The sequence below is a fragment of the Felis catus genome, chromosome E1 (assembly GCF_018350175.1).
Source record: "Felis catus isolate Fca126 chromosome E1, F.catus_Fca126_mat1.0, whole genome shotgun sequence".
Lineage (NCBI taxonomy): Eukaryota > Metazoa > Chordata > Mammalia > Carnivora > Felidae > Felis > Felis catus.
The window spans coordinates 60437794-60465682 of NC_058381.1; the positions used below are offsets into that span (position 1 = coordinate 60437794).

The 27889-nt window shown below is 62.3% G+C and overlaps 2 protein-coding genes across 4 annotated transcripts in view; both read right to left on the reverse strand.

The window, feature by feature from the left end:
- Positions 1–1648: 1648 nt before the first annotated feature.
- FAAP100 (FA core complex associated protein 100) lies at positions 1649–11920 on the reverse strand. 2 transcript variants are annotated; one of them, XM_023244305.2, is made up of 10 exons: positions 11708–11920; positions 11264–11382; positions 9472–10430; positions 8191–8347; positions 6562–7334; positions 6328–6464; positions 4977–5093; positions 2907–2993; positions 2460–2602; positions 1649–2186 (listed from the first exon to the last, which is right to left on the reverse strand). In XM_023244305.2, exons 1-9 carry the CDS (start codon positions 11870–11872, stop codon positions 2471–2473), a joined length of 2646 nt encoding a protein of 881 aa, XP_023100073.2. In that variant the 5' UTR covers positions 11873–11920; the 3' UTR covers positions 1649–2186; positions 2460–2470. The 2 variants fall into 2 exon arrangements, 1 of the variants encoding a protein (XP_023100073.2); XR_002738166.2 differs by lacking the exon at positions 1649–2186 and having other exon boundaries at positions 2540–2602; positions 2907–4845.
- Positions 11921–14531: 2611 nt separating this feature from the next.
- Positions 14532–27889, reverse strand: part of NPLOC4 (NPL4 homolog, ubiquitin recognition factor) — a 61639-nt gene continuing 48281 nt past the window's right edge. For both annotated transcript variants that reach the window (XM_023244307.2, XM_023244308.2), the window contains exons 13-17: positions 24997–25068; positions 21687–21782; positions 20518–20634; positions 18866–18968; positions 14532–16874 (exon numbers count right to left, since the gene is read on the reverse strand). In XM_023244307.2, the coding sequence (XP_023100075.1) occupies positions 16717–16874; positions 18866–18968; positions 20518–20634; positions 21687–21782; positions 24997–25068 (546 nt within the window). In that variant the 3' untranslated portion in view covers positions 14532–16716. The remainder of the gene's footprint in view (positions 16875–18865; positions 18969–20517; positions 20635–21686; positions 21783–24996; positions 25069–27889) is intronic.

The window sequence follows — 27889 nt, forward strand, 5'->3', positions numbered from 1 at the left end:
GGGGAAGGGGTAGTACACGGCCAGGTGGCCTAGAGCCTGAAGGGAGGGGAGACAGCAGACGCCCTGCCCCGAGGCCTACATCCCTCTCCAGACGGCCCCCCTCCCCGCCCCCCGAAGCCCCTGCCCCTGCCTGGGGGCCCAAAGCCCCGCCCTCTCCCCCAGTGAGTCCAGCCAGTGTGGGCCAGGGGCACTTTGGGGAGGGGGTTCAGGGCAGGGGGTGCAAGAGTGGATGTGCTGGACCGGAGAGGGGAGGAAGGGAACCCCTTTCCCTCCCCTCCCAGGCCCCTCCTGGGCCTGGCCTGCTCCTGGCCTCACCGCCCCCTCCCTCTGCCTTGAGTACAAGGAAGGGCAGGGACCCAAGTGGGTCCTTTCGTCCAAGGTGGCTGAGTTAACCCTTTTAAGACCACACACCAGAGCCTAGGGGAGGCAGAGGCAAGAAGCCACGGCCTGCGCTGCCCCCTGGTGGCATCCAGGGCAGGAGAATTGGGGGGCTCATCTGCTCAGGGCTCACCCCGTGCAAGAAGGCAACAGGCCTGCGTTCACAGGAAAAGATACCCTCCCCTCGGAGGTCCTCCGGCTCCCCTTTATTGACCTCCGCCAGAGAGTACACTTGGCCCCAGGCACCTGCTGAATGGAGCCCACACAGCGGCTGCAGGGGGGCAGGGAGGGAAAGTGCCTGGGTCACCGGGAGGGGCCAGCTGGGGTCGCAATAAGGGTGCCTCGGCACCCCCCGGTCTGAGAAACAGACTGGAGCAGGTGGAGGACAGTCTCTGGTGGCTCAGAGCCGTGCGCGGGGGACGGAGAACCACAAGCAACAGAGACGGCTGAGGGACACCTGGTGCTCAGCGTGGCGTGCCATCCCGGACAGGGAACCGAGAGGGCACCCGAGAACACGAGACTCCCCAAGCACCCGGCTGGGCTGAGGTCGGTCCCCTGGCCTGTGTCCCATTTGCCATCAGCCCCCTGCAGATCTCCGCCAATCCACGAAGGTTCTACACAGTCCCCTTCTCTCCGCCACGCGTAGTTTTTCTCCTTTTCCGGAGACTTCGTGGTCTGCCCGCCCTCGCCCCCCCCCCCCCCCCCACCGGGGGCCTCCCGCCAGCAGAAGCGCTTTCCTGCCACTGCTGCTTCTCCATCCCTGGAAGGCCCAGTGCTCAGGCCTCCTGAGGGCGACCCTTGTGAAGGGCCCAGCGGGACGGAGTGGGGGTGGGGAGCTGCACGCTGGGGACCAGGGACAGCCGAGCAAACGCCAGGTGCTGGGGTGGCGGTCCCAGCACTGCTCTTTCCACACACTTGCGTGCCCGCCGCCGCCGCCTCCGTCACTCCTCCCTCCTGCCCTGGAGCAGCCTCCAGCGTGGGGTCCGTGGGACGACCACCCACTCTCCCGGGCTCTGACTGGAGCACCCCACCGGCCCCTCTCCCTCCCCAGAGATGTCCTTGGTTCTCCCCGGGAGGGACTCGCGTGTCCTGAAGGCCGGGTGGCCACTTCACCCCAGTGCTGGGGACTCCCTACTGGCCCCCAGGACCACGGAGAGGCCAATGTGGGGTTCACCCAAGCATACCTGGGGGAGGCCCAGAAATCCCGGTCAAAGCTGCCACCCAACTGAGGAAGAGGGCAAGCAGAAATAAAACACAGCTGAAGCCAAGGCAGCTTGACAAACAGCGGACGTGTCTTGCAGCAGGGGGTGCCTCAAAGACCCCACGCGCACAGAAGAGCACCACGTCACAGTCCAAAGGAGGGTCGCCCTCCCCAAATGCTGTGTGTGCCAGCACCAGAATGGGAATCAAGCTGGGCCGTTGCCCAGGCTGAGGGAGGCAGCTGGGGGGCTGCAGCCCACCCCGAGGGACCCTGCAAACAATGCATAGTGCCCGGTGCTGAGTGCGGCCTCGGATGGGAGAATCTCCCGGGGGAGTGCTCCAGCCCCTGGGAGCGTCCTCCCAGCCGGTGAGCTCGGCGGCTGCAGAGAAGCAGGGCTGACGGGCCCACAGGTGGACGAAAGGGTCTGTGGGTGGGTGAGTGGGCAGCCCACCCTACGTCACACCCAGAAACTTTCTCCACGTGGCAATGCCACCGTTCTGGAGTCCAGACCCCGTTTCCGGGCGGAGGGGACTTCGCTGATCCAGCTTCCAGTGCTCCAGGGCAGAGACCGCCCAGCAGGACCACGTGCAGCGGGGGCGAAAGGAAGCTGTCGAAGGGAAAGGTGGGACCTGGGGCGTCTCGGGCCGAACAGGAACAGGGCCCAGTGGCCCTCAGGGCAGACCCCAGGGACCTGGCACTTCACACCCCACCTCCTCCGAGCACCCCCCCCCCCAGCAGCCAGGAGCCCTGCGTCCAGTATGCACCCCTCCCCCACATCTAGAGAAAGGGTCGGGGCTGGAAGCGGTCCTTTCTCCATTGAAGACCCAAGGCCCCCGAGCTGTGGGAGGTCCGAGGAAGGCCCAGAAGGGGTGGGGCTCACCTGGAGGGACATCACACCAGGAGGAGGCCGGGGCTGCGCAGCTGCCCGTACACCTGCAGGAGCCGCTCCGCCGTGGCCCGCGAGCTGGCCTCATCGTCTGTACTCAGCCGGTCCCGCAGGGTCTGCACCTCCCGCAGCAGCGTCTGCGGGGTGGGGAGGGGGGAAGGGGCGGCACTCAGACTCCCCGCCTCCCTGCTGCGCACGCCCCGGCCCCTCTGGGGGAGGCCCATCCTACTTGGGAGGACCGTCCCCACTCCCCGGGTGGCGTCCCCACTCCCCGGGTGGCGGGAGGAGCCCCCATCCCGACCCTCCACCCTCGGGCTGTGAGTCCTGGCAGGCTCCACTGTGCTGGGGACACCTGAGGCCCTGTGCATGTCCCCAGAGGAGCCCAGCCAGGTCCCGCGCTTGCCGGCCAGGCTGGGGGGAGGCCCAGATGAGGGACCTCACCTCGTGGTTGACCTGGATCTGGTGGAGACACTGAACACGGAGGTCGGGTGGGCTGGAGCTGTGGGCGGCCTGTTCCACAACCATCCTCTGGTGGGGGGACAAGGGGCAGGTGGTTGGAGAGGACACTTCCCACCTCCCATCTGGAGGGGGTGCTGGGGCCCCATCACCTCCGAGGGCCCCTCTGCATGGGCTGCTGCGGCCCCAGCAGGTTACTCGGAAGGAACGTCCTTCTCGCTCCCCGTTCCTCTGCTGCCCACTCCCTCCCTCGTCCTCGCAGAGCCCTTCTCTCCTCCTTGGTGTCAGGACTGGCGCCAGCTGCTGCCCTCGCGGGGGCCACCCCACCTGCCCCATTTGCTTTCTGGGGAAACCCAGGCAGCTCCTGGGAGCTCAGATCCAAGCCCCCAGACAGGCTCGGGCTCAGGCGGCGAGGCCCCACCAGCCTTTGCGGCAAAGCACTGACATCTGGCAGGAGGTGCCGGCCCGTGGCAGCCGCTGCAGGAAGACCATGTGTGTGTGTGGGGGGGCAACCGTTACGTGGAGCACGGTGTCAGCTGACAGGACAGACCGCGGCCTGCAGTCCGCCTGAATGCTCCTATTAAGGGAGCGTCTGCAGCTCCCTGTTAGGAGCCAAACCTGCCCCCAGATCCATACGTGGAAGCTGCCCCCAGCAGCTCAGCCCATGACTGTCCTCTGAGCTGTGGTCTTTGCCAACGAACAAGGGAAGAGGAGGCCACGTGGGTGGGCCCTAAACCGACGCGAGCGGCGTCCTTGTAAGAAGCGTGCAGACGTGCACAGAGGACAGCCGCGGAAAGACACAGGAGAACACGGCTGTCTGTGCACCACGGAGAGGCCTCAGCCTCCGGCACGCAGTTCCTGCCGTTCGTGCCCAGGCTGTGGTTGTCGTGGCACCTGGACACGAACGTCCCCTCCCTGCCAGTGGTCGGGTCAGCACGCTCCTTCCCGGGTGCCACGTTAAGCGTCAACCTCCTGGCTGCCGTGCTCGGCATGTCTGGAGACGGCCTGGCAGGAGCGAGAGGACGGTCGAAGAGGCCCCTCTCTGGGCACAGGGAACAAGAACCAATCCGGGGGCTGGTGTCCCCACCAGGCCCACACCCCTCTGACAGCTCGACACACTCAGGACTAGATCCCTGAGCCGCATGTGCCACGGTGGGCACGTGTGCCATCAGTGTTGCGTGGGGGGACCGCTGGGGTCACAGGCTCCTGAGTAGCGCCCACCTGCCTGGGCTGGTGAGGGCTCCAGGCTCCCCAGGGTGCACCGGAGAGTCTAGACCACCACCACTCAGGTCCTCGTCAAAGCCTAAACGCCAAGACCGCGGGTTCTCCGATTCCCAGGTCTGGGATGGGGCCTGGGAATGTGCTCTGGTAAGTTCCAGGGGGAGGCTGGTTCCCGAGCCATACCGCAGAGCTGTCACCATCGGCCGACGGTTACCACCGCAGACCCCTCTATGACTGTCAAGGCCTCGTTCAGAACAGGTGGGAGGAGATAGGCCGGCCAACCTCGGAGCCAGAGCTCTGTCCCGCCAAGGGCACCAGGTGGCAGGTTTCATCTGGAACCCGAGGACAGCAATGTGACAGCTCATCCCATGCCAGGTGGCAAAACGGGCCCCAAAGGCGTGTGAGAGGTTGGCCATCACTCCTGCTTTCTTGGCAGAGATGTGGAGGTTCAGAGTGTAGGCACCTTGTCCCAGGACCCACGTTCGGGGCATCTCGCCAGGGCACGGCCTCTCGGCACAGCCAGGCAAGTTGGGAGGCCTGCACGTGAGCGTGACAGGCAGCACACGGAACGTCCTCTTTTGATGCAGTGCCCACGTGGGTTCGCGGACGCGCTGGGGGGCCGCCGGCACACCAGATGGCGGTGCGTTACTGAAGTGCCATCAGCAAAGCTGCCCTACTCACCCCTCAGCTGCCCACAGCTCACCTGCACAACACAAACACGCACAAGCAAAGAGGAGGGAGGATCGTCCTGCAACACCCACGCAGGCAGCCACGGTCCGCCACAGTCCCCTGTTCCCACCACCGCACTCCGACCTCCTGAGCAGGCCCGTGTACCTGCAGACGCCCAATGACAGCATGGTGTGCCTGGCACAGATTGGCTAGAGAGGAGCTCTCCACTTGGATCTCCACGGCCTGCATGGGCCCTGCCGCGCACAGGTGGGTCACCGTCACCTGCAAAGCACGAGGAGCCTCGCTGTCCACGCACCGCCCTGCCCCACCCCGAGGGCAACTCTCAGGGAGCCCCAACTCCCGAGTCTGGGCCGCCCCTCCGCAGCCTGGAAGCGGAGAGGTGCGGGAGGGCTCCCGGGCCTGGGCCTCCCCACCTGCTAACTTGTACCTGAGAGCCCACCACCTGCACCCGACCAGCAGCATCCCGTTGGGAACTGCCGTCCAGAAGGCGTCCCGCTCCCGTGGGACGGACACTCACGGCTCCCGTGGGACGGACCACAGCCACGGCACTCACTCTACAATGCAGTGACTCTGTGCCCACTCCACTGTGGACAGCCCACACCGGGCATCCCGGGTCACCCGGCAGCAAGGTCAGGGTTTCAGAAGTGAAACTGGGAGGGGACTGGGTGCCCAAAGTCAGCCAAGTGCCCCCAGGAAGTTCTGGGCACACCGAGCTCAGGGTGAAGCCCCGGCACAGCACGGGCAGGCCGGAGGCCAGGACGCGCTGCCCGGCTCCCCACGCAGGACCCAACGGCCCAGGGGCGGAGCCACTGTCCTGGAAGTTCTTCCCTCCGCAGCCTGGGGATGTGCTGGGGTTGCGAGTGCTCACCAGGTCGACTACCCGGCCCTTCCCACCACCTGGGGAGCCACCGTCAGGGCTCGGGATCGGCCCAGGGATGCGCCAACCCAGGCACGCGGATCTGGCCCGAAAGGCTGTGCAGTGGGCGGCCCGCCACCTCAGGGACAGGTGTCTTGGCCGCCTGGGCCACTCTGTGAGCCTCCGACGCTGGATTGTGAGAGTCTGCTGGACGCGACCCCAGGCCTGCCACCGGGAGCATCTTGGGAGGGAAGGTGTGTGCGAGAAGCGTGCTGGCAGTTGGTTCCGGGGTCTCAGCGCCCCTGTAGGGCAGGGGTTTGGTGGTTCAGGGCCTGGGGTCAGTGGGGTCCCGGAGTACACACTGTCGCCAAGCAATGCTGGGGCACCTGGCCACGAATTCCAGCAGCGCGTGGGCCCGTCCCCACAGGGGCCTGAAACGCGAGGTCCACGCTGCCACTGGCCCCGCGAAGGCTGTTCCGGCACAAGCGTGCGTCGGGCGGTGCACGTCAGAAACCTCCGGAAGGTTGGGCCCAATACCCTGATTCCTCTCAAGCCCAGAGACGCTGTGGGCTCTCAGACGCCGCTCTGAAAACCACCACTATCGACACGACTTCCCCAGAGAGCTGACCCCTGGCTTGCCTCTCGGACGACAAGGTGGAGGTCAGTGCCGTCGGGGGCCACTCCCCGGACGGAGGACAGCAGTCGGGCCCTCACGACGTCCAGGGCGCTGTTCTCGGCAAGCAGCCACTGCAGGGTGGTACAGCCCAGGGACACACCTGGTGGAGAGAGGCACCGCAGGGAGCTCGCACAGGTCCTGGAAGAGGAGGGAGCCCCGCGTCCACAGGCAGGAGCCAGGCCGTCAGCGACACCAACCTGGCTGACCGTCCCCCAGGGCGGCCCTCAGAAGCCCTGCTGACACCTTGATGGTGGCCACCGACGGGGGCGGGAACTTGGCCCGCAGGGAAGCGGGTCCGGCCGGTTCGCTGCCCGGCCCGAGGCGCGCTCCCAAGAAGGTGTCCACAGGGTCGCCAGCGGGGCTGCGCGGGCTGGGGGCCCGCGTGGGGGGCGCGGCCAGGCCAGGAAAGCGCAGACACTGCAGCACGTCCACGGTGTGCTCGCTCAGGGGCAGGCAGACGCCGTCTTGCTCAGGCAACATGTCGGGGGGGCACCCTTCCAAGGAGGGGTCCTCGGAAGAGTCTGGGGGGGCGAGGGCCCCACCCACAACCTCCCTGAGGCTGTAGTGGAGCGCACAGGACACCGTCACAGGCAGGTCCAGCGCGCCGTCCTCACCGGGACCCAGGGGCAGCGTCACCTCCCGCCGGTCGCCGGGGCCCAGCCGGTCCACGGGGATGGTGTAGGTGGCGGCCGAGCCGGCCGAGTCTGGGTCTGAGGCGCGGGAGCAGGTACGTACCCGCACACACCAAGTCCAGCCCCGGTCCAGACTGAAGCCGCTGCCGTTCTGCAGCCGGCAGGTGGCCGTCAGCACGTCCTGCAGCTCCGCGCGGCTCCAGGCGGTGGCAGTGGTACACGAGATGGGCCTGGGGCCCTCGCGGCTCGCCAGCAGGACGCAGCTCACGTTCATGGCTTCATTGAGGCACATGAGGGCCCGGTTACGCTGGTCAACTGCCTTCTTCAGAGAAGACACCCTGGAAAGAACGAACACGGCACCTCGGGGACGGGCGAGGAAGCACGGGGGTGGGTGCCGCGTCCCCTCCTCCCAGGCCTGGAAGACACCAGGACCCGGCCGGCCCCGTGACGTGCGTCCAGAGAGGAGCGAGGGTCTGCCTCGGGGCGGCTCGCCGGCCCCACCCCTACCAGAGCCCTTTCGAAGGTGCCCCCGGCTGTCTAACTGAAGCCCGGCTCTCGGGCAGCAGGGTCACAGGGGACAGAGGCTGAAGCTGACGGAACCCCACTCGGCGGGCCTGGCCTAGTCCACCAGGCTCATGGCCACGGCCAACCTCGTCGGGGCCACACGGGCCAGGTGGTGCCACAGCAGGGCTGGCCTCTCCGCTGCGTTCCCGGCCACGTCCTGAGCTGGCCCCTCTGCTCCTCCGCAGCAGTGCTGTGACAGCCCAGGGGACGGCAGGCACTACGGAACGGCCTTAAGTGACAGGGCCCGGAGCCTACAGACCGTCACCCCGGGCCACGCAGAAAGGCGGGTCAGAGGACGAAACCGCCGCTGGGGCCTTTGTCGAGACGGAGGGGGCTGAGACCTCCGAGGAGAGGGGACCCCTGGGGGAGAGCTGAGGCGTCGGCACAGAGAGTCTCCCCGATGGCAGGGAAGATGTGCGAGCAGGGCCCAGGACGCGGCGGACGTCCCTCCCGACCTCCGGGATGGGACACGACACGGCATCTGGGGCTCTCACTGGGGTCAGGGGCAAAGCGACAGGCCTGGCCCGAACCGCCACCGCCACCCAGGATGTCGTCCCCCCCGAAGGATACCAACCCCCAAGGACACCGGCACTGGCCTCCACCTGGACGACAGGCAGCCCAGCCGCTCACCTCTCAGAGACGGTGCCGATTCCAGAGAGCAGCTCCTTAATTTTCTGGCCAGTGTTCACCACTGTCGCTCTGGCGGGGCAGGGCGCCTCGGAGCTCAGGTCCAGGCTACAGGTCATCAGGCGGCCCCTGGCAGACAAGGCCAGGAGCCTGGTGCCACCTGAGGACGGGCACCCACGGGGCCTGGTCAACAGGCGAGAAGGGGCAAATGGCTGGAGGCGAGGGACAAACGTGGCCAGAAGCCAGGACCCAGGCGAGAGAGGGGGTCCTGGCGACGGCCCTGAAGAGATGCCGGATGACCAAAGGGCCCTGGACGTGGGCCGGGGGGCGGACCCGCTGCCCACATCCACCTCACGCACGCGGCATGCGGGCCACCGAAGTCAGCCCGGTGCGGCTCTACCTTCGACGGGCCACACACGGCAGAGCTGCCTCCAGACCGAAGGGTGCCGCACACGCCCCTCGTCCTCACCCCGCGCTCGCCGGGGCCTCCCCAGAAGCCTGCTCTCTCCAGCACCTGTTCCGTCCCCTCCCGCACCCCCGGGCTCCTGGGGAGCCTCCAGGAGACAGGCTCCACCTCCTGCGACTTGGCCGCCGGTCCCCCAAGCCCAACGCCGCGGAGGCCCCGAGTCCCGGCCCGAGCTGCAGCAGCCAGAAGAGCGAGGCACAGGGCGCGCCCAGGCCGAGCCGCTGCTGGGCGCAGCCATCCACGCGATCCCCTCCCCGCGGTACGGACACCGGTGGGCACCGCCCACACTGGCGTCACGGGCCTCGTGCACCATGTTATCGAGAGCGCACGCTTCGCTAACCGCGGCGCCGGGCCGACACGGCAAAAACCCTCTGCGGCTCTATCTGGGGAGAACACAGGGGCAGAGTTCCGGGACGCCGCCCGCACCGGGGCACAGGAGGCTGGCCGGCAGGACGCACGGGAAGCAGGGCAGGCGCCTCCCACCTTCAAAAAACGCCACCTGCCCCTCCTTGGACCACCCACCGCAGGAGACCCGTAGGTCACCCAGGTGCAGACCCCACCCGGGGCGAGCGGCCGGCTGCCGCCGCGGCCCCCACAGGCCACACGCGACCAGACGCCCCGTGACCCGGAGGAAAACGAGTACCGACCCCCAGGCTACTCCGGGCAAGGAAACACCTGCCTGTCAGGTTTACGAGAGGCGCGAAGGAGACGGAGAGGGGAGGACGGGCCAGGTCGCAGGAGAGAAGACAGCCACACGGAAAATTCCACCCCCCGCCACGACAGGCTCCGGTTTTCCAGGTTTAAACCTCTGCTCGTACCTTCAGGCACCTCGGACAACACGGAGAGCGTGACGACGCTGCACACGCTTAAGCTGGCTGGACACAGCAGAGAGGGCAGGCTTCCCGGGCCCCTGTCAGGCTGCACGGGGTCCTGGGGGGCGCCTCCCCGAGCCAGGTCCACGACGCAGAGGTCCGAGGCGGTGCTGTGGTACACACGGCCGCCTCCGCCACAGGCTGCGCACAGCACAGGCCCTGGGAGCCGGTACTCCTGCAGCTCCGGCACCAGATCCCCCGCCTCGTCCCAGCTGGCCTTGACGGCCAGCACCCGGCCGTGGCGACCCAGCGCCACTAGGCAGTCTGGGTGTGCGTCCTCCACGTTCTCGCCCGAGGACTCTGTCCTCAACGCCCCGATGGAAACGACGGGTTCCTCCAGGTGATGGAGGATCTTGACAAGGGCCTTTGGGTCACCAGGGGCCAACCTGGAGGTGACCAGAGTCTTCAAGACCACACAGCAGAGCTGGCCATCAGGGAGACCACAGAGGATCGCAGGTGATTCCAAGAGGGAGGCGTCAACTCCAAAGAGCAGCCCGAAGAGGGCCCGTTCCAGCGTGAAGCCCCCAGAGCCCCGCATACGGCCACGCAGCCCGCTGCAGCCCGGTGGTGACACACAGCACAGCACTGGGAGGAAGTGGGGGGCTGTGGGCTCCCCAAGGCTCCCAGCCAGAGGGCTGGAAGTGGACAACTCCACCTCGCCGACCTGGCCTGGGGGCCTGGCGTCCTCCCCTGGACGGCGACACCGGAACAGCTGTACCTTCCACTGGGCAGGGCCCTGTGCCAGGGTGACCAGTATGTCATCGAGCACGACGAAAGCACACAGTGTGGCGTCAGGGAGGATGCAGGCATCTGGGTCCACGGGGATCACGGGGCAAGGGGGCTCGCCGTCCTCACTGTCCTCATCATTCTTGTCGCTGTCATCCCCGTCACCTTGGCTCACGGACCTGCAAGAACCAGGGGACTGTTGGTCAGAACGTTCACAAGCTCTCTTCCCAACAAACCGCCAGCGAGCACACGGGGCACAGAGTCTCCACGGGGAGTGACCTTGGTGAGGGGGTTACAACCCCTCAGCAGTGGGCAGAAGGCCCCCCAGGGAGCGGCTGGTCTGCCCCACTGCCTCCCACCTGCCCGCGGACCGTTCTGACCAGTCACCCAGGGACGCATGCGACGGGATGCATCCAGGCTTCCAGAAACGGGATGCCAAAGGAAAAGTCTCATCAGTGCAGAACCGTAAGAGCCCCCGGGGCCTAGGCTCTGAATCGCGGCCCCCACCTTTTTAAGTCCTAAACCAGCAACGGGCAGCTGCCTGCGTCCGGCCTCTGCGCCGGTACCTGGTCGAGGCCTAACTCCTCAACATCGGTCCCCCCCAACTGACTCAGGGTTCAGGGTGCCTTGGCTGTGACTGCTAACCAAGGGGCCCACCTAAAAAGTGTGTCACAGCAGAGGGGACGGGGTCCTACCTCAGGCTGCACACTCTACAGCCTAGACCTCATTTAGTAAGGGTTCTCCTCCAGCAGGAGCCTGCTAGAGAATGTAGACGCTGGGGGCCGGGGGCACCCAAGACTTCAGAGCCGGCCCCGGCGCCCAGCAGCCCTACAGGGCTGGTGGGTGCTCACTCTGAACCTCATCCAGGGGGCAAGCAGAAGGTACAGGTCGCAGCAGGCACAGAAGCGTGTTTCAGAAGACAGAGTAGGGAGGCCACGGTCCCAGACAACCACAGTCCACCTGAGACCGTGTCAGCCTCCGCCACGAGGGCTGCCCAGTGACCCCTCTTCACCTGCTCGCCTGGTCCAACGACACGCAGTAGACGCCTTTCTGGGCGCACAACACGTAGAGCACCCCGCCGAGGGCCGAGAGCTCCAGGTGCCACACCCGACCAGGAAACCTGAAGACGGCCTGGACATCGGAGGGAAAGCGGCGTCAGGCCGGCCGCGAGAAGGACCGAGGGGAGGCGGAGAGCGGCACCCAGTCCTTATACAAGTTCCTCAAAAGCGCCGGCCCCTCCCAGAGAACCAGGACCCCCCACGTCCAAGTCTCCTCACCCTCGGAACCCTGTCCCCTCGCCCCGCCCCCTCGCCCCGGGTGGCCTGTCCATGTCCTCCCCCGACCCCGGGCTCCAGACACCCGATACCTCCCCGCATTCCCGGTCCGGGACCCCCGCCAAACAGCCCACCACCACTCCCCGCCCCTCCCGGGCCCGAGGTCCCCGCCCGGCGCTCACGGTCAGCAGATTCCCTTCCTGGTCGTAGACGTAGACGAGCTCGCTCCCGGTGGACACGAAGATCTCGGCGCCGCGGCACAGCACGCGGGGCTTGCCCGCCGCCAGGCCTCCGAGCGGGCAGCGGAAGCCCGCCAAGTACTGGACCCGCGGCGCGAAGCCGGCCATGGTGCCGGCGGAGGCTCGGGGGGCGGGGCGCTTTACGGCCGCCCACGTGGCGGCGCGACCTCCGCCGTAAAGCGGTCCGGACGGGGGCGGGGCGCGGGGGCAGGGGCGGGGCCCGGGGGCGGGGGCGGGGGCAGCTCCGCGCCGGGTGCCGGGTCCCAGTTTGGGTGGCAGGCTGGGAGGCCCCACCCCTGCGAGGAAACTAGTGGGCACAGTGGTTTGGCAAAGGGCCCGCGTGTGTAAAGCCAAACGCGGGGAACCCCAGGGAATCCCGCCCGTGCGCCGCGCAGCCCCAGGCGCCCTCGAAGCGGGGAACGCCGCGGCACCTCCCACGCCGGTGCGGTGCCTCGGGGCTGGTCGGCCGGGACCGAAGTCGCGTCGCGCCTCCCCTGCACGCCATGGAGCCAGGCAGGGGCCGGAACCCCGGGGAGGGGGTGGGGGGGCCGGGGCCAGCGTACTGCCTCCTCTGGGCAGACGGTCCACTCCTAATGCGATTTTGTGGGGTTCCGGGGAGCGGTTGGACTTCTTGGAGGAGTCCAGGGCTCCCGCAGCCCGGGCGTTCCAGGCCCGAGGACGGGTCACCTCCCTCTGAGCCCACCCCAACCCCAGGGTTTGAGCTAAACATGGACAGAGGTGCCCCTCCCTCCGATCGTGGCCACGAGTTGTTCAGGGTGTTATTAGTTTGGCTGGACAATGGGGGCAAAGGATCATGAAGAGGAGGGTATGGCTAACCAGAAATCGGTTTGGGGGTGAAGTGAAGCCAGGGCGAGACACCTCTCGTCCCCACCACCCTGGCTGCCCCTCTCCACATTCCCTGGGAATTTGGAAGTGCTCACCAGAGAAGAGCCAAGAGCTCTCCTCTGGATGAGTCAGGAGGCCCAGAGTCCCTGAAAGGTGCCTGCAGACGGGAAGGTCAAATACATGCCACTCCTTGCCAACGGGAAAATCTCCAAGGTCAGAGACCCAGGAGTGAGCGAGGCATCTGCGGGGTGCAGCCTAGCACAGTACGTTGAAGGGGCCAGCTGCCAACTGGTCCCCGGGCGAGGAAGTTAAACTGACATCACCGAGGCTGCCAAAATGCACAACAATGTAGCACACAATGTAGCAGTTCTAATTGGCCTTGCTTAGGCGCCCCCCCCCCCCCCGGCCCCGCCCCGGGCAGCGGACAGCCACCGCTCCACGGTTTCTGGGTGCTGGGTTGAACACAACGTGAACGTGACCCTCGCAGTCTGTCGTTCGCCCTTTTTGATCCCAGGTGAAGTCTGGGCTGGAAAGAGATCACGGCCTGAGCTGAAGTTGGACTGAGCCACCCAGGTGCCCCATAAGCCTTCATAATTGGGAAGTGGGGGCAGGCTCCTTTCCTGGGCCCAGGGCCCAAGGCCTGTCTGCCAGTCTGACCACTATTCCTCTTGAACTACCCGCTCATATTAACTCCCATCCCAGTCCTCCCAGGCTGTTCCCCAACACCGAGGAGCTGTCCTAGAGAAAATGAGCACATGGGGAAGTGGATCTAGGAGGTGGGTTGAGCTGGGCAGGCCTTCCCGCACCCCGCCCAGGTCCGGCCTGGACGGCCAAACCCTTGGCTGGCCAGGACGACCCTGCAGGTGCTGTTGGGCCAGGTCACTCCTCTGTCCCTCTCCCTCTGCTCAGGAGGCCTAGCAGGATCCTGGCCCCAAGCCGGGGAAGCCCACACTGTGATGTGAGGATTTATGAGCAATGCCCTATATAAACAGAGGGGGGCCCTGGGTGCTGACCCCTGGAGTTTACAGACACGAGCATAGGGCTGAAGGCCAGCAGCCTCTCGTGGGTGTGCAAGGTGCACGCTCCCGCCAGTGCTCTCTGTGCCAAATCTGGGGGCAGTTCAATCTTCCTAAGGTCAAATGACACTGCCAGCCTGGGGGGCGAATCCCTGGTGTGTGCACGGCAGCCGCAGGCCCTGTTGGGCCCCCTCACAGGCAGCACGTCCCCTCTGCTTGGTTTCCTGAGGTGGGGGTGGCTCCCCTCAGATCCAGCAAGTCCAGCATTCTGAGGCGCACCAAGGGCCGGGTATGGCAGTGACCCCAACTCGGAGGCCGTGGTCGGGAGTGTGAACCGCACGCTGCTTGGAGCAGCCAGGCCCAGAGGCACCTAGGGCCCCCCGACGTCAGCAGGCGCCGTTTCCTATATACTTGTCCAGGGAGCAATGAGTCACATGGCCCAAGGACTGGGTGGTGCAGAAAGGTGTGTGTGTGAAGGCGGGCACTTGAACCCCAAGAGGGAGTGCCTCCTGGCCGCCGTCATGCGACAATTCAGGACAGGCAGCCTGTCACCTCCCGGCTTGACACCCCTACACCTGTGCAGTGGAGGGGCTTCCAGACTGCGTCCTTCACCTGCTGCCTGACACCAGCACCTGTCCCCAGACAGAGAGACCTGGGAGCAGCCACGTGGCTGACAGGCAGGGAAGCGCCCGAGGGAGGTCACGCTCTCCTCTTCCACCAGATGACACACCACAAGTCAGTGCCGGAGAGCCCGGGCAGGGGAGAGGGCTCCATACGAGGACAGTGACGTGCAGAGAAAAGTGAAGTCACGCAACAGGAAGCAGACTCCGACACAACCTGCAGACAGAAGCTCGACGCGCAGGGAGAGGCCTCGGGGCCCGGGATGACAAATGGGGAGCCCAAGAGTCGCTTCAGGCGTTTTATTAGTTTCCCGGCAGGGCCGGAGTCCAGGTAACGCTAACGCAAACCCAACTGACGCCCACCTGTAAGCCCCAAGCGGAGCTGGAGCGTGAGCACCAGGAGCGGACCAGTCAGAGGAGGCCGGGGCGGCCAGCTGTGTGCACCTGGGCGGGGGAGCACGCGGTCTCCCCTCGCCTGGTGACGAGAGAGGGTGTGTGCGCACAAGGGCAAGGAGGATGCAGGCGGGGCCGGGGGACCCTCCCCTGGGCAAGAGGAGGTGGCTGCACCGCCCACGGCCAAGGCCTCTGGCAGGGCACCCCCCCCCCCCCCCGCATGCTGAGCTGAGTCTATCTATTTGGACGATGAAGTAAAGTGCGTTACTGAACAAAGAGTGACTTGAAACCAGAAGCAGAGAAATCACAACACTTTTCCTTCAGCTCAGAGGCAGAAGGAAACGAGTTCTGCATCTGCCAGAACTTCAGAGTGAGGAGACCGTTGGCTGAAGAGAGACGGAGAGCAGCAGGTGGGTGAAGGCGACACCAGGAGAACCGGCGGGGGCGGGCCCGGGAGACACACAGGCTGAGCACAGGGTCCCCCGCAGCCTCGCGTCGGATCACAGCGGCCAGACGACACGGGCCCACGCTGGCGGGGACTCTGTGGTTCAGGCCGGCCGCTCCGCACCTCTCCCGCCACCCCCCACCCCCAACCGATGGCTCTGAGGCCAGACCCACCCCAGCTGGCCCCTGGCCTGGAGAGCAGACAAGCCTCGTGTGCCCCATGCCCGGCGGACTCGGAGGTTCCGGGCACAGCCCTTGCCACAAAAGCAGCCAACGCGCAGAGAACGGGGCTTTATGTCCCCAGTGCCACGGGTAAGGGAGGGTCACACAGGCCCGCCTCCGACCCCCAGGGCAGAGACGTGAAGTCCTCAGCACGGTCTGCGTCCGGGCCGGCCTCTCGTGGGCGTCGTGCAGCGAAGAGACGTGGCCGGCATTAAGGCAAAGAGGCATCAGGGTGCCGCCCACAAGTCCCCGGGGACCCCAGAGCACACGTGCAAGGTCTGACCTCGACCCCTGGCAGCGGCCCTCCCTACAGGCCGGCCCCTGCTCTCTCACACAGGCTTGCCACAACGGCCACACACCACGCAGGCGGCTGGGGGCCGGCAGGGCGGTGGGAGGAAACGGTGTACAGGGCAAAGCGGGTCCTGGACAACCCAGCTTGCCCCACGCAGGCCTGGTCTGAGGCCTCGGGGAGGGGGCGGGGCGGGGTGGGGTGGGGTGGGGGGAGGCGATCCTCGGCGGAACCACCGCCGCCCTCCTGCTGGTCCACCGAGTCCGCAGCTGTGGCGGCTGTGTGGCTTGGCAGAAGAGTCTCAGGCACTGAGGTTTACTTCCAAGAACTGACTGTGGGTTCCCGTCCACCCTCGCCCACCCTGTGCCCACCCTGTGCCCGCTCCCAGGGACTCGGTATGGGAGGGCACGAAGTGGAAACTAGTCTCTCTCACTCCCCTTTTATGTTGTTTTTACCTTAAAAAGAAATAAATAAAAGTCTTCCGGGCAGAAATTACTGATAACTGTTATTACAACCAACGCAGACTTTAAAAAGCCCCACCTGGATGTCTGGTGAGAGCGAGAAGGGTGGGCAGCAAACTAAGCCGCAGATCAAGCAAACGGTGGGTCGGCGAGCCCGGTCCTGCTCACGTTCCGCCAGACGGCGGCTGCTGGCAGGGGAGGAAGAGGCCTCACGGGCAGGGTCTGCCCAGAGCGACAGGTACGGCGGCCACCAAAAACTCCCAACTGGAACCACGGGAGGGGCAAGAACAAAAAGCATCCAAAGGGAAGGGAAGAGAAAGCTGGATGGTGGCAGTAAGGCCTCGGCGTCCCTCCCAACCCCAGGTGACGATTCCGAGGCACCCGGGGCCTTCCACCACCTCGGAGGCCGGCGCGGGGCGTCTGGGGGGGGGGGGGGACCACCCTGCCGCTCCGCTAGGAGGCTGCTGCCGGCCCGCAGAGCGCCAGGCTGGCTCTCCCTCCATGGAAGCCTGGTGCTGAGAAGCCTCGTGGGTCGGAGACCCCAGGGCAGCCCCCCTGCCCCGCCCTTCAGGGCTGCCCACCGCGGGGCGACGGTTGCAATGATCCCGGCTGCAGAGAGAGGCTGCGGTGGGCCGAGTCCTGCCAGCAGGGGCCGGGGGCCCTAGGTCCTAGGGAGGCTACACATCTCGCAGTGGCCGGTGCCCGGCTGGTTCATGAAGGTGCAGTGCTGACAGGCCCACATGGCGGCCGTGGCAGCGTGCGTGGAACCGCCCACGGCTCCATACTCCTGGAGGCCTGGAAGCTGCACTCCGACCGTGCCTGTGGGGGGAGAGAAACGGCCACTCGTCGTGGTTCGTCGGTAGCGTGTGGGGCGTGGAGGGACGCCCCACCCGCCCCAGAGCTCTCCTGCACCGCCCCCAGAGCAAATGGGAGCTCGCAAAGAAAGCACTACAGGTAGGGACGGCCTGGGTGCCAGGACCCCTGCTGCGAGTCCCCTGCTCGCACACAGAACCCCTAAATACACGACACCGTTGCCCGCAGAACCCGAAGCCGTCACCCGTGACCAACTCTACCCCACCGCCACCCTCCTCGTGTGCCGTGTCCATGGCGCCCTCCTTCCTCCTGCTGCGTGTGGGCTCTTTGTGAGAACACCGGTGCTGGCTACCCACTTCCCTGGTGATGGCCATCTGGGTCGTTGACAGTTCCAAGCCGTTATCAACAAAGCTGCCATCAACATGCTTGCACGCACCTCCGCGTGGGCCTGTGTTTTCACGTCTCGGGTGAAAACCTAGGAGCAGGCGAGCCGGATCCCAGAGGAAGTGACCGTTTACAAAACGCGGCCAGACGGCTTTCCCCTCCTCACCAGCGTGGGCGAACTCGCGAGCACGTAACACTGCCAGTTTCTCGTCTCAGCCACTCTGCCGAATGGGTAACGGTCTCTTGTTTATTGCACTTTGCGTTTCCCTGACGACTAACGATGGTGACCGTCGCCGTTACCTCTTTTTGTGAAATGTCTCACCCGGTTGTTGTGTTTTTAAATTCGAGTATGGGTGACGTACAACTTTCTATTAGTTTGGGTGCCCAACACGGTGACTCGACGGTCCTGTACGTTACCCAGTGCTCCCCCCACGTTATCACAACATCCCTGACTGTTCCCCGTGCTGTGCTGGTCAACCCAGTGCCCAGTCTCTCTGGGCACTCCTGGGCTGACGCTGAGGTCCCCGGAATATCCAAGCTGTTGCCATCCGCATTCCCGTGTGAAGGATTCAAACGGAACGGTGCTGGCGTGGGGGCCACGGGTACCAGAGACTTGCACCAGGGGCTGAGCGCCGCTGGCTGGCACCAGACCGCCGTTCTCCCGAGGACACGAGGCTGCAGGCCTACGTTTTCGGGAATTTGGTGGGGAGACCTTGTCCTCTGCCTCAGAATACGCGAGCAGTGTTTCAGAACGCCAGGGCAAGAGTAAAGGCACGTGGAGCTGGCCGCGTTACTGGTCCGTCAGAATCGTACAGGAAAAAACCTGACGAGCAGCGCAGCACAACAAATACTAGGCCCTTCGGGCCCCCGATCCCCCGGGGACCTTAGCATCAAGAGAGAACAAGAACTCTCCACCTGGGTGCCCTCACAGCGGAGACTCCACTGGCTCTAAGATCTACCCACTGCACTGAGCAAACGCTACAGACGCCCCCCATGTGGATTTGCCAAGCCGTGTGAAGAGGGCATTCCAGAGCTTCTCAAAGCCACAGGGCAAAGGGCTGCACCGCGGCCACCACTCTCAGTGCTCGGCCGGACGGGTCGGCCACAGCGTAGCACCTGCCCCGAAGGAACCACAGACGGGAGGCTCTCCCTGGGCAGCGTGCCGAGTCAGGTTCCGAGACACAGATCCCCACATTCTCTTCGGAACACTTTCCCTCCTTATCCATCGAGAAAGTTCGGAGGACCAGCAGAAAGAAGGGGAAAAAGAAAAGGCTGAGACCAAAGGTTTCTGGCCTTTCAGCACTTACGTGAATGTGAGGTTTCTGTTTATCTAAAATAAGGGCTTTCGAATTGCTCCTAAGACGCTGGACGCTTAGCAGATCCCCCATATACATGTGGGTGCGTGCACGGAACTGTATCCCAACGATCTGGGTGACCTTTACAGCACGCACGTTACAGCAACGAGAAGGGCTGTGCTTGTGTGATGGCCCATGACACCCGTCGGGGCGCACCGGGGGGGTCCGGCTCCCAGGACATAAGCAGCTTTGCCTGGGCTCCAGCGCTAGGAGTATGAGAGCAGGACCCTCGGGACTGAGGAAAGGGAGGACACTTACTGCAGAGCTGCTCGATGGTGGCCCACTGTTCAGATTTCTTCCACGTCTGCGCGAGCTCCTCATTTCTGGTCCTCACAGCCTCCAGCAACAAGCTGATGCTGTCCTGCAAGAACCCAAAACCGAAGGCTCCAACTGGCTTTGCCTATGGTGGGCACACTCCACTTAATAAGCTGCTTCTTATTAACCGTGTGTCGGGAAACATCAAGACACTCCTCAAAGGGAGTGTAAAAAACCTCACAGGCCGTCACCCTGAAACATAATACCACATACCTAGGTCTATACATCTACATGCTGAATTTTAGTGCTAAAATTAAAGTTCTTCCCAAATAGCCCTAACGTGCTGCTCTCTGTCCTAAGCCAACCAGCGCTCTCAGCCACCGGACACTGAAGCTCACATTCCTTTCCCTGAGGACCCGGATGCACAGACAGGCGCCTGTGGTCGTGGGGTCCACCCTCCACCCTCACGCTTCTCCCTGGAGGCTCTCTGCCTTCTCAACCAAGTCTGTAAAAATGCTCTCTAGATCCCAGGCCTCCAGGGTCAACATGCAGAGAATTAAAATAGTTTATACGTTGAGAATCTATAAGAAAGCTTTAGGGGCTCTCAGAAGCTCCCCGGAAAAATGTTTTCCAGCAGGTGACCGCCACACAGTACGTGTTTACTGGCGAGGAGGCCGTGGTGTGAAGAGCCCAGGCTTTCGTCACCTGTCCAACCGGATCGGCAGTGGCTACACTTGGGGCCGGAGGCGGGGGGCACTCTCTGGGTTTAACAAGGCAGGCAAAGAAAGCCAGTGGGGAGTCTCGGGGTGCCTGATATCAAATACCAGAAGTGGGCAGTTCGGGGACAAAATACAGACACAAGATAAACCCAGCAGGACCCAAGAACGGCTATAGGCCACCTGACATAGGAGAACAGTGGGGAGGGAGGGGCATCTTCTCTCCTCTCTGTCACCTGCAGGGAATGTGTTGAGTCAGTGGCTCAGAAAGAACTCGTCCCCCTCTCTCTGGTGTTTCCTTGGGTCTCCGACAGAAAGAAGGCACAAAATAAGTAGGGGCCTCCTGGCTGGACCCACTGACCACCGCCTACCGCCCCCTACCCCCGCAATGCTCAGATGGCAGCCAGTGTCGGTGACAGACGCCCTCTTCTCCCTGACGGCATGCCTTAAAAATGCCAACTATGCAGCTGTGCACTCAGGGTCTGGACGCTGGCCAACCTTCTGGGCCTAGGCGATAAAACCAAAGCTGATTCAGGAGGAGGCGAGAGATCAGTAAGAAGCAGAGGCTAGGATTCCAAAACCGTTAGGACAGAAATTACGTAAATGGTTGATCTCTAAAGCTCCACGCTAGAGGACACGGAGCTCACTATTGTCTGCTTCCCACGGGATTATAACAAACGAAGCTGTCCTCCACCACGGGGGGGCAGACACTTAAAACAAGTTGTTTCAGTGCAAATGCTTCATGTCAAAAATCCATCATTCTACCGGCAAGCCCCTTGTGAAAAGCCACCGCCCGCAGGACGTGAGGGGGACTGCGACCCAGCTTCCCAGCCACGCTCTGGCTTGAGAGGAAAAGCAGCGTCTCTTTATAGCCAATCCCGCCCGAGGGCCACAAAGCCAGGCGCTCGGTGGGCGCGCACACACAGGCCGGGCCCGTACCTGCAGAGGCATGACTTCATTGGTGACCAGAAAGAGCAGGAGATGGAAATCCGAGATGGTGTCCAGGAACACGGAGGAAGTATTCTGGGACAGGTAGGTGGCCAGACTGTGGAAGTCCTAGAGTGGTGAGGCAGAAGGACGCAGTGAACGGGAGCATGCTGTGGCCACCCCACTGCCCAGACAGCTGTCCGTCTCCGCCTGGGCCACGGCCGAATGCAGGGTGCGGACACACACCTCTCCCATCTCGTTCTACAGCCACCGACGGGGACCCACGCATAGGGACGCACGTAGCCGCAGCACAGGCTGTGGCCCTCGGCACACGTGACGCATCGAGGGACGTGCAAGGGAGCACGTTTATCAAGCTGACCCAGCTGGGAGACGCGTTCAAAAAAAGACACGTCCAAGTGGAGCGGGCTGCGGGAAGGGCCCACTTCGGGGCGAGACGACTGGTCTGTGTTCCCTGCGCAGCCGCGCTGTCGACTGGGGCAGCGTGACTGCAACGAGGAGTAACTATGTGTGCGAGTTGGGGGGGTTATGAGACGCCGCGCCTTCGGCAAAACTCAAAACGGTTCAAGAGAGCCACCCGGTAAGTGGCTCTGCACCGCTACAAGCGGCCCGGGTCCCCGCACAGACAGATGCACCTAGGAACACACGTGTCCTGGACCATCCGTGTGGCAGCACGAGGCAGCTTCAGCAATTCTGCACGGCCTCCGCTGTGCCTCAGAGGAGGGGCCACCGCGCAGGACGTGGCGGGAAGCCCAGGCGGCCGGGCCGCCCGAGGCCCACGCGGCAGGATGACAGAGCAAAGAGAGACATCTCCACAAAGACGGGACGCTGGTCAACAAACAAATGACACAAAAGTTGTTGGGAGAGGACACAAGTGATGAATAGATCTGGGGAAAAAAAGAAGTCAGCCGACCACGGCTCTTCCGGCAGATCCACAGGCCTGGGGCCTCCGAGGATTTGCCTTTGTGGGGATTCATCAACCCCACCCCAGAGAGGGTGTCACGGTGACCAACAGTGTCTCGAAAAAAGTCCCAGCTTGTGGTTTTGCCGTAAGAATCAATCGGGAGAGTGTAAAAGCTTGGTACTTTCTGGGAAAACGACACCGACACCAGATAAACGAGCGGCAGTTACTTTAAATTACGTCTGTAAAGAAAAGAGCTTACCTGTGTCTCACCCAACACGTCCCGGTTCTCAATAGGAAACGGATTTTGCGAAATAGAAAAAGTATAAACTGGATCCTTGGGGAAAGTTGTTGTGATCTAATGAACAAAAACACAAAGCCACGATCACTCGTGTGCCAGCGGGTGAGGGCGGCCCTCAGGTGCCACAAGCAGCGCCGATCACGACGCCCTCCCCGAGCTCCGAGTCCCTCACGGCCGCGGAGGCCCGACTGCTCCACGCTGGACGCAGCGGTTACCCGCTAACGACACGCCTCAGTGAAAGCCCTGATGCTCAGGACTCTGGGAAGCAAACCGAAGAATCGTTTTTGACGATTTCTAGGATCATGCCATTTGTGGGCGGTTTCTGTAAGCCGACGATAAGCCAGAGGGTGCGCCGTGGGAGCGCAACGGACGAGGCCGGGAGAACTCTCGGGGGCAGCCCGCGACGGTCTGAGAGGCGCAGTGACCTCCAGAGAGCCCGCGGCACCACTGCAGGGGGTCAGGACACGTCCAGGCCGCAAGGGAGCCGCCGCTCAGCCCTGAGGCGCGGCGCACGGCGATCCCGCTCCCCCTCAGACGGGCTGGAGTCGAGAACGTGTGTCCAGGGGGGAACCTAAACTCTTCATTTGGCTCAGACGTGCTTTCCTAACAACAGAGAGCATTTTAAATCCAGCACACAATCGACAGACACCACAGGACGGTGGTAAATGTGCAACAATCGATACAAATAGTTTTCACTCCTCCGGGCAGATGCTCCCCCGCCCCAAAGTGCCACATCGTGGCTGACGCAGCTTTTCCTCTGCAACGTGACACCAGCGGCAGCGGATTAGACCTCGTCCAGATTCAGAGCAGCTCTTCTGGTTCCTTCGGGACTATTTCTCGAGGAGGAAAGTGTTGTTCTGGTCTGTTTTCTGCATCGGCCAAGGCAGCGGGCTGTCTGGGGCTGGCCCGGGATGTGCCGTGACTGTGCCAGCAGGCTCAAGGACAGGCTGAGCTGGCAGCAGCATCTGAGACCAGAGCCCTGGCGGTCTTGAAGATTTTATTTTACTTTTTAAAACAATTTTTTAAAGTTTATGAATTTATTTTAGGAAAGAAAGAGCGCGAGCCAGCAGGGGAGGGGCAGAGAAAGGAGAGAGAGGGAGAGAGGGAGAGAGGGAGAGAGGGAGAGAGGGAGAGAGGGAGTGAGTCCCAAGCAGGCTCCACTCCTCGTTGTGGGGTTCCATCTCATGACCATGCAACTGTGACGTGAGCCAAAATCCAGAGTCAGATGCTCAACCGAGTGAGCCGCCCAGGCACCCCAACTGAACAATTTGTTGATTTTCACTTTTACTTTTGTTTATTTTTAAATGTTTATTTTTGAGAGAGAGAGGACGTGCATGAAAGCAGGTGAGGGGCAGAGAGAGAGGGGGACGAGGGATCTGAAGTCAGCTCTGCGCTGACAGCAGCGAGCCCGACGCGGGGCTCGAACTGACGAACCTCGACATCATGACCTAAACCGAAGTTGGATGCTTGACCGACTGAGCCACCCAGGCGCCCCATTTAAAGATGTTATTTTTACGTAATTTCAGCACCCAATGTGAGGCTTCAACTCACAACCCTAAGGTTAAGAGCCACACACTCTACCGACTGAGCCAGGCTGGCACCCAGCCCACTCATCTTTTACTGACGAGAGCATGCAGCCGTGTGGACTCCAGCCCCGGGGCCACGTACTGGCTGTGTGGCCTGTCAGCTGCGGACAGATCCTAGGCCTCACTCTGTCCCTCTGCAAGACAAAGACAGCCCCGAGTGCCTACAGTCACCAAGGTTCAGACACGCAAGCCTGCATTATTAGTCTCAGCCTCTGTCCTTGCTGCAGAGACAAAGGTCTGTGGACTGTGCAGTGCTCTCCCTTTGGGAGGCAGAGACAGTGGTGGACCAGCACAACAGGGCACCTCCCAGGCCACGGATGTGGAATTAAGAGATGTCTGTGCTGGACTTGTAACCTCCCCTTAGAGCACGGCCGAACCAAAGTGCCCTAGGCGGTCTGTGAATATCTCAGACACCGGAGAGGGGTGCGGTGAGCCCAGCACCTCGTCTCCTGTTTCAGTGCCCCCCACCCAGCCAGCTTCAGGTCATCTGGCCAATGCCCGGCCGCCTCCACAGCACATCCACGGCATTCCGGGTAGCGAGGCCCATCCCTCCTCTTGCGTGACATTAGTGGCCCGGTCACGAGGTTTGAGGACATCAGACAAGCCTGGTCGGGCGTGGGGCTGGAGATGGCCGTCTGGTCTGGACACCTGCTCTCAAGGGACTGTTCCAGCCTCCCTCCACAAGAACAGAGAGCTCAGGTGTCTCAGGGCGCAATGTTCCCTTACAACCAAGCTCACTGACACAGCACACTAAGCAAGAACTCGGTTCTTTTCTAAAAGGAAAGGGGTGGGGAGGCCACGGGGAGGGGAGACCTCAGAAAGCTGGCTTTAAATCATGCCGACCCCTCCTAAGTGTATGTTCCATCAATCTGTTTTCATCTTAATTACACCCTAGGTAGTCTAACAAACAGATGCCTTTACGGCCTAGGTAATAAATATGTTCTCGGGAGCTGTCAATTGGAATGGAGCACCGGTGGGCTTGGCTCACGGGGACCTGCTGCTCCAAATGCAATGATATTTTACAGCCTGAATCACATGCCCTTCCTGAGTCCAAACACGGCCGAAGAGATCCTGGCCGGAAGCAGTCAGGAAACGAGCCGCTGCCCATCCCCTTGGGACGGAGCTGGCTGCTACAGATGCCTCGGGCACTGGAGCCCTCTGTGGCGCTCTGGCCGGGGGCCACACCTCCCGCAAGGAGCGGAGCCTGGATGGTGGAGCCAGCTGCCTCCTTGGCTCCTGGAGCTCTGCCCAGGAGAGCACCCGCCGACTCACCCGAGGACAGTCACAGCCGTGTGCCCCCGGGACTGACTCAGGTGAGGCGGCCCACCGCGAGCCCGGCCTGGCAGCCGCACCGTCACCAGCACAGCACCGGGCACACCGAGCACAGAGCCACGCCGGGCTGGCTGGCTGATCTCCAGAGGCCGCCTGGCCAGGTCGCTGGTCCAGGGTTGCATTTTTGTCAGGGAGAGGTAAACCCTAAGTTGTTTTTAAGGAAGTAAAAAAAACAAGCTAGAAGAAAACCCCCGTAAAGTCACCAGCTTTTCGGGGATGACAGGAGCTCAGGGATTCACACGCTTTCTGGGTGGCTGTCCCGGGCCAGGTAGAGGGGCGACTGTCCACGCCGCAGCCGCCACTGAACGCAGCCCCCACCCAGCAGCCCTGGGGGGTGGACGACGCACACTTACGTCTATGATCAGATACTCCACGGGAAGGGGCCGGGCCAGCTGGGTGATCTCATTGCCAAACTTGTCTATGTCCTGAAACGGGAAACAAAAGCGAGAGGTGTGAGCAAGGGTTTGCTGACCAGTGACACGGCTGGCCTCTCACAGGCTTGTCTTACCTGGTCAATGCCCACAATTCTTGTGGAGTATGTAAAAAGGAGAGGAAGATGTGCATGTTTTTGTCCCGCATCTGCCTCTGTTATGATGGCCACAACATGAAGGAGCAGCCGTGTTCTTGGTTAACAGGGTGTCTCCACTGGGAGAGCGTTTTCCAGCACCAACCCCCCCCCCCCCCCACACACACACACACCAGGCCCGGCACTCGCTGCCCCTTGCAGGACATATGGCCCGGGCCCCTGCCCGCAGGCCCCACCTGCACCTCTCTGTCCCGCACAAGCGCTCCCCAACCTCGGGACTGAGTGCTAGCTCCTAACGACCCCCCTCACACCCTCCTCTGAAATCCCCACTTCATCCTGTACGTTAATAAAATAAATACGTACGCAAATGAGCGCACGTACACACAAATATGCAGCCGTGGAAAACCCCCGCCACCGATCTGTCAGAGTCTAAACTTGTTCTGCTTTGTCAGATGCACAGAACATAAAGTTTAATTATGGGGAAAAACGGCCAGCATATGTTCATTAATCATAAAATGACAATTATATCTGATTTATGTCAAACATGCTGAGTTCAAACAGAGCTCTAGAAATAAATTCATAAGAACCAACACTTTTCATTAAAGATTCTGTGAGAGGGGATCATATTTTCTATCTAAATCATCACTTAACATCATATAAATCATTCTCTGAGTCATATATAAATTATATATCCATAACTTCCAATTATGAGGCCTTACATAAAAGTTTACACTTATTAAAGCTCTCAAACCTGAAGGGAAGCCAAGCAGGTCCCCCGGAGGGGCTCCCCCTGCAGGATGACGCAGGGCCACCCCGGCACACGGGCACCTTCCCGGGGACGTCAGAGGTGTGCACCTTCTCTCCAGACAACCCACGTCGGTGGTTCCTAAGTCGAACCAGGCTTATCACCCTAATGGCAAGACCAGGGATCCCATTTGGCCCAGATCCTGTTTTTTAGAAATTAAAATTTCTCATCTGCAATACGTCTCAGTTTATCTAGGCTTTCCCTCCCTTCCTTCCAGTCACGATGTAAGAGAGCTGCCCGCCAGCACCCGCCCCTCGGCTCTCCCAGAAAATGGTCCAAACAGCTTGAACCAGCTAGCTATCCAGGGAGCATTAGCACCCGTCAAAGGACACACTCCCGAAAACAACACACCGCTTTGTCTGTCTGCCTTCCTTTGAAGTCGGAGTGACTTCCTACTGGATTCGGGGAAGAGTCACTTGTCCTGCCACGTGCCAGGTGGCTACCCTGGGCTCGTCTGTGCAGCAGTCAGGTTGGGCCCAGCTTTCCGTGGCCCTGCCGGCTTCACAGGGGCAGCTGGAGACAGGAGACTGCTGAGCGGGTCCTGGGGCCCCAGAGGCGGTGGTTTCTCGACAGAGGAGATATGGTAGGAGGTGGGAATCAAACCCAATCAAACTAAATCACCATTTCCAAAAATACGCGCTTGCCCCTACAAGAAAGAACCTGCAACAACTCATCCATAATTAGCCCATCTGGAATTCATCTTCAAATCTAATTAAGCCCTAATATGCAGAAACATTCCTCCAGCACCTGTTCGCTTTAATCTCCCCCTCCAGGGATTTTTCTTGTTAAATGCCCCTCTCTCCTTTTTCTGTGTCGTGCTATTCTCTTTCAAATTTAACTACCCAACTGTACCTTTCTGCTCCCCAAGAAAATAAAGGTGTTGCATCCCCCTCTGTTCCCCGGGGCTGGGGGAAAACAGGTAACCTCTCTCTCTCTCCCACATGCCTCCCTGCTGATGTCTTTGCCAGCCAGCCCCCAGTCCTCTACCGCATCTCAAAAGCAATTACTTTTTATGGGCGTCAGCAGATGTCGGACTGAGGGAGGAGGGCCTCTCCATTCCCGGGTCAGCAGTCAACAGAGCGCCGGCGGTTCCTCGTCCGAGGGGAGCGAGCCTCCGGGAGAGGCAGGGGCCGAGGTCCCCAGCACCCCCCCACCGGCAACGACCATGAGCAGAGACCGCGGCCCCGTAGTTGCGACATCACAGAAGAGTCCGGGGATCGCTGTCTTTGTGCCAGGAAAAGGGCAACCTCCACTGAGCGGGTGGCACCATCGTGCTTCGGAAAAGGCGAATGAAATCCTTGACGTATCGCTTTTCTCTTTATTTTATTTTTTAAAGTTTATTTGGTTTTGAGAGACAGAGGAAGAGCACGAACAGGAGAGGGACAGAGAGAGAGGGAGAGAGAATCCCAGGCAGGCTCCGTGCTGTCAGCGCACAGCCCGATGTGGGACCCGAACGCACGAACCAAGAGATCATGACCTGAGCCGAAATCAAGAGTCAGACCCTCAACGGGCTGAGCCACCCAGGCGCCCCTTTTTTTAAGTTTACTCCTATTTTGCTTTTCTCTTTAAAGAACTGGCAAGATCTCAGAACAAACTTTCTCCAAGAATCACCGTCTAGGAAACGGTCTCGCTGATAACCACCCGCAGACTGTCTGTCAGATGCAGACACAACCAGTCGCCGGCATGTATTAGGCACTGGTAGCCTACAGTCCAGGCTAGATACCGCGTGCACACAACCCCTGGGTCCCCAGCGCATGATGAGGACACGAAGGGCTACCAAGGTGAGTTAACCTGCCCAAGAACTAACGGCTGGGCGGGGTGGAGGGGGCCAGAGACCTGGTCCATCCATAGCAGAATTCATCTCTGCATCAGAACTTGGCGATCTCCGCTCAACAACGCGATGGCGCCGTGAGGT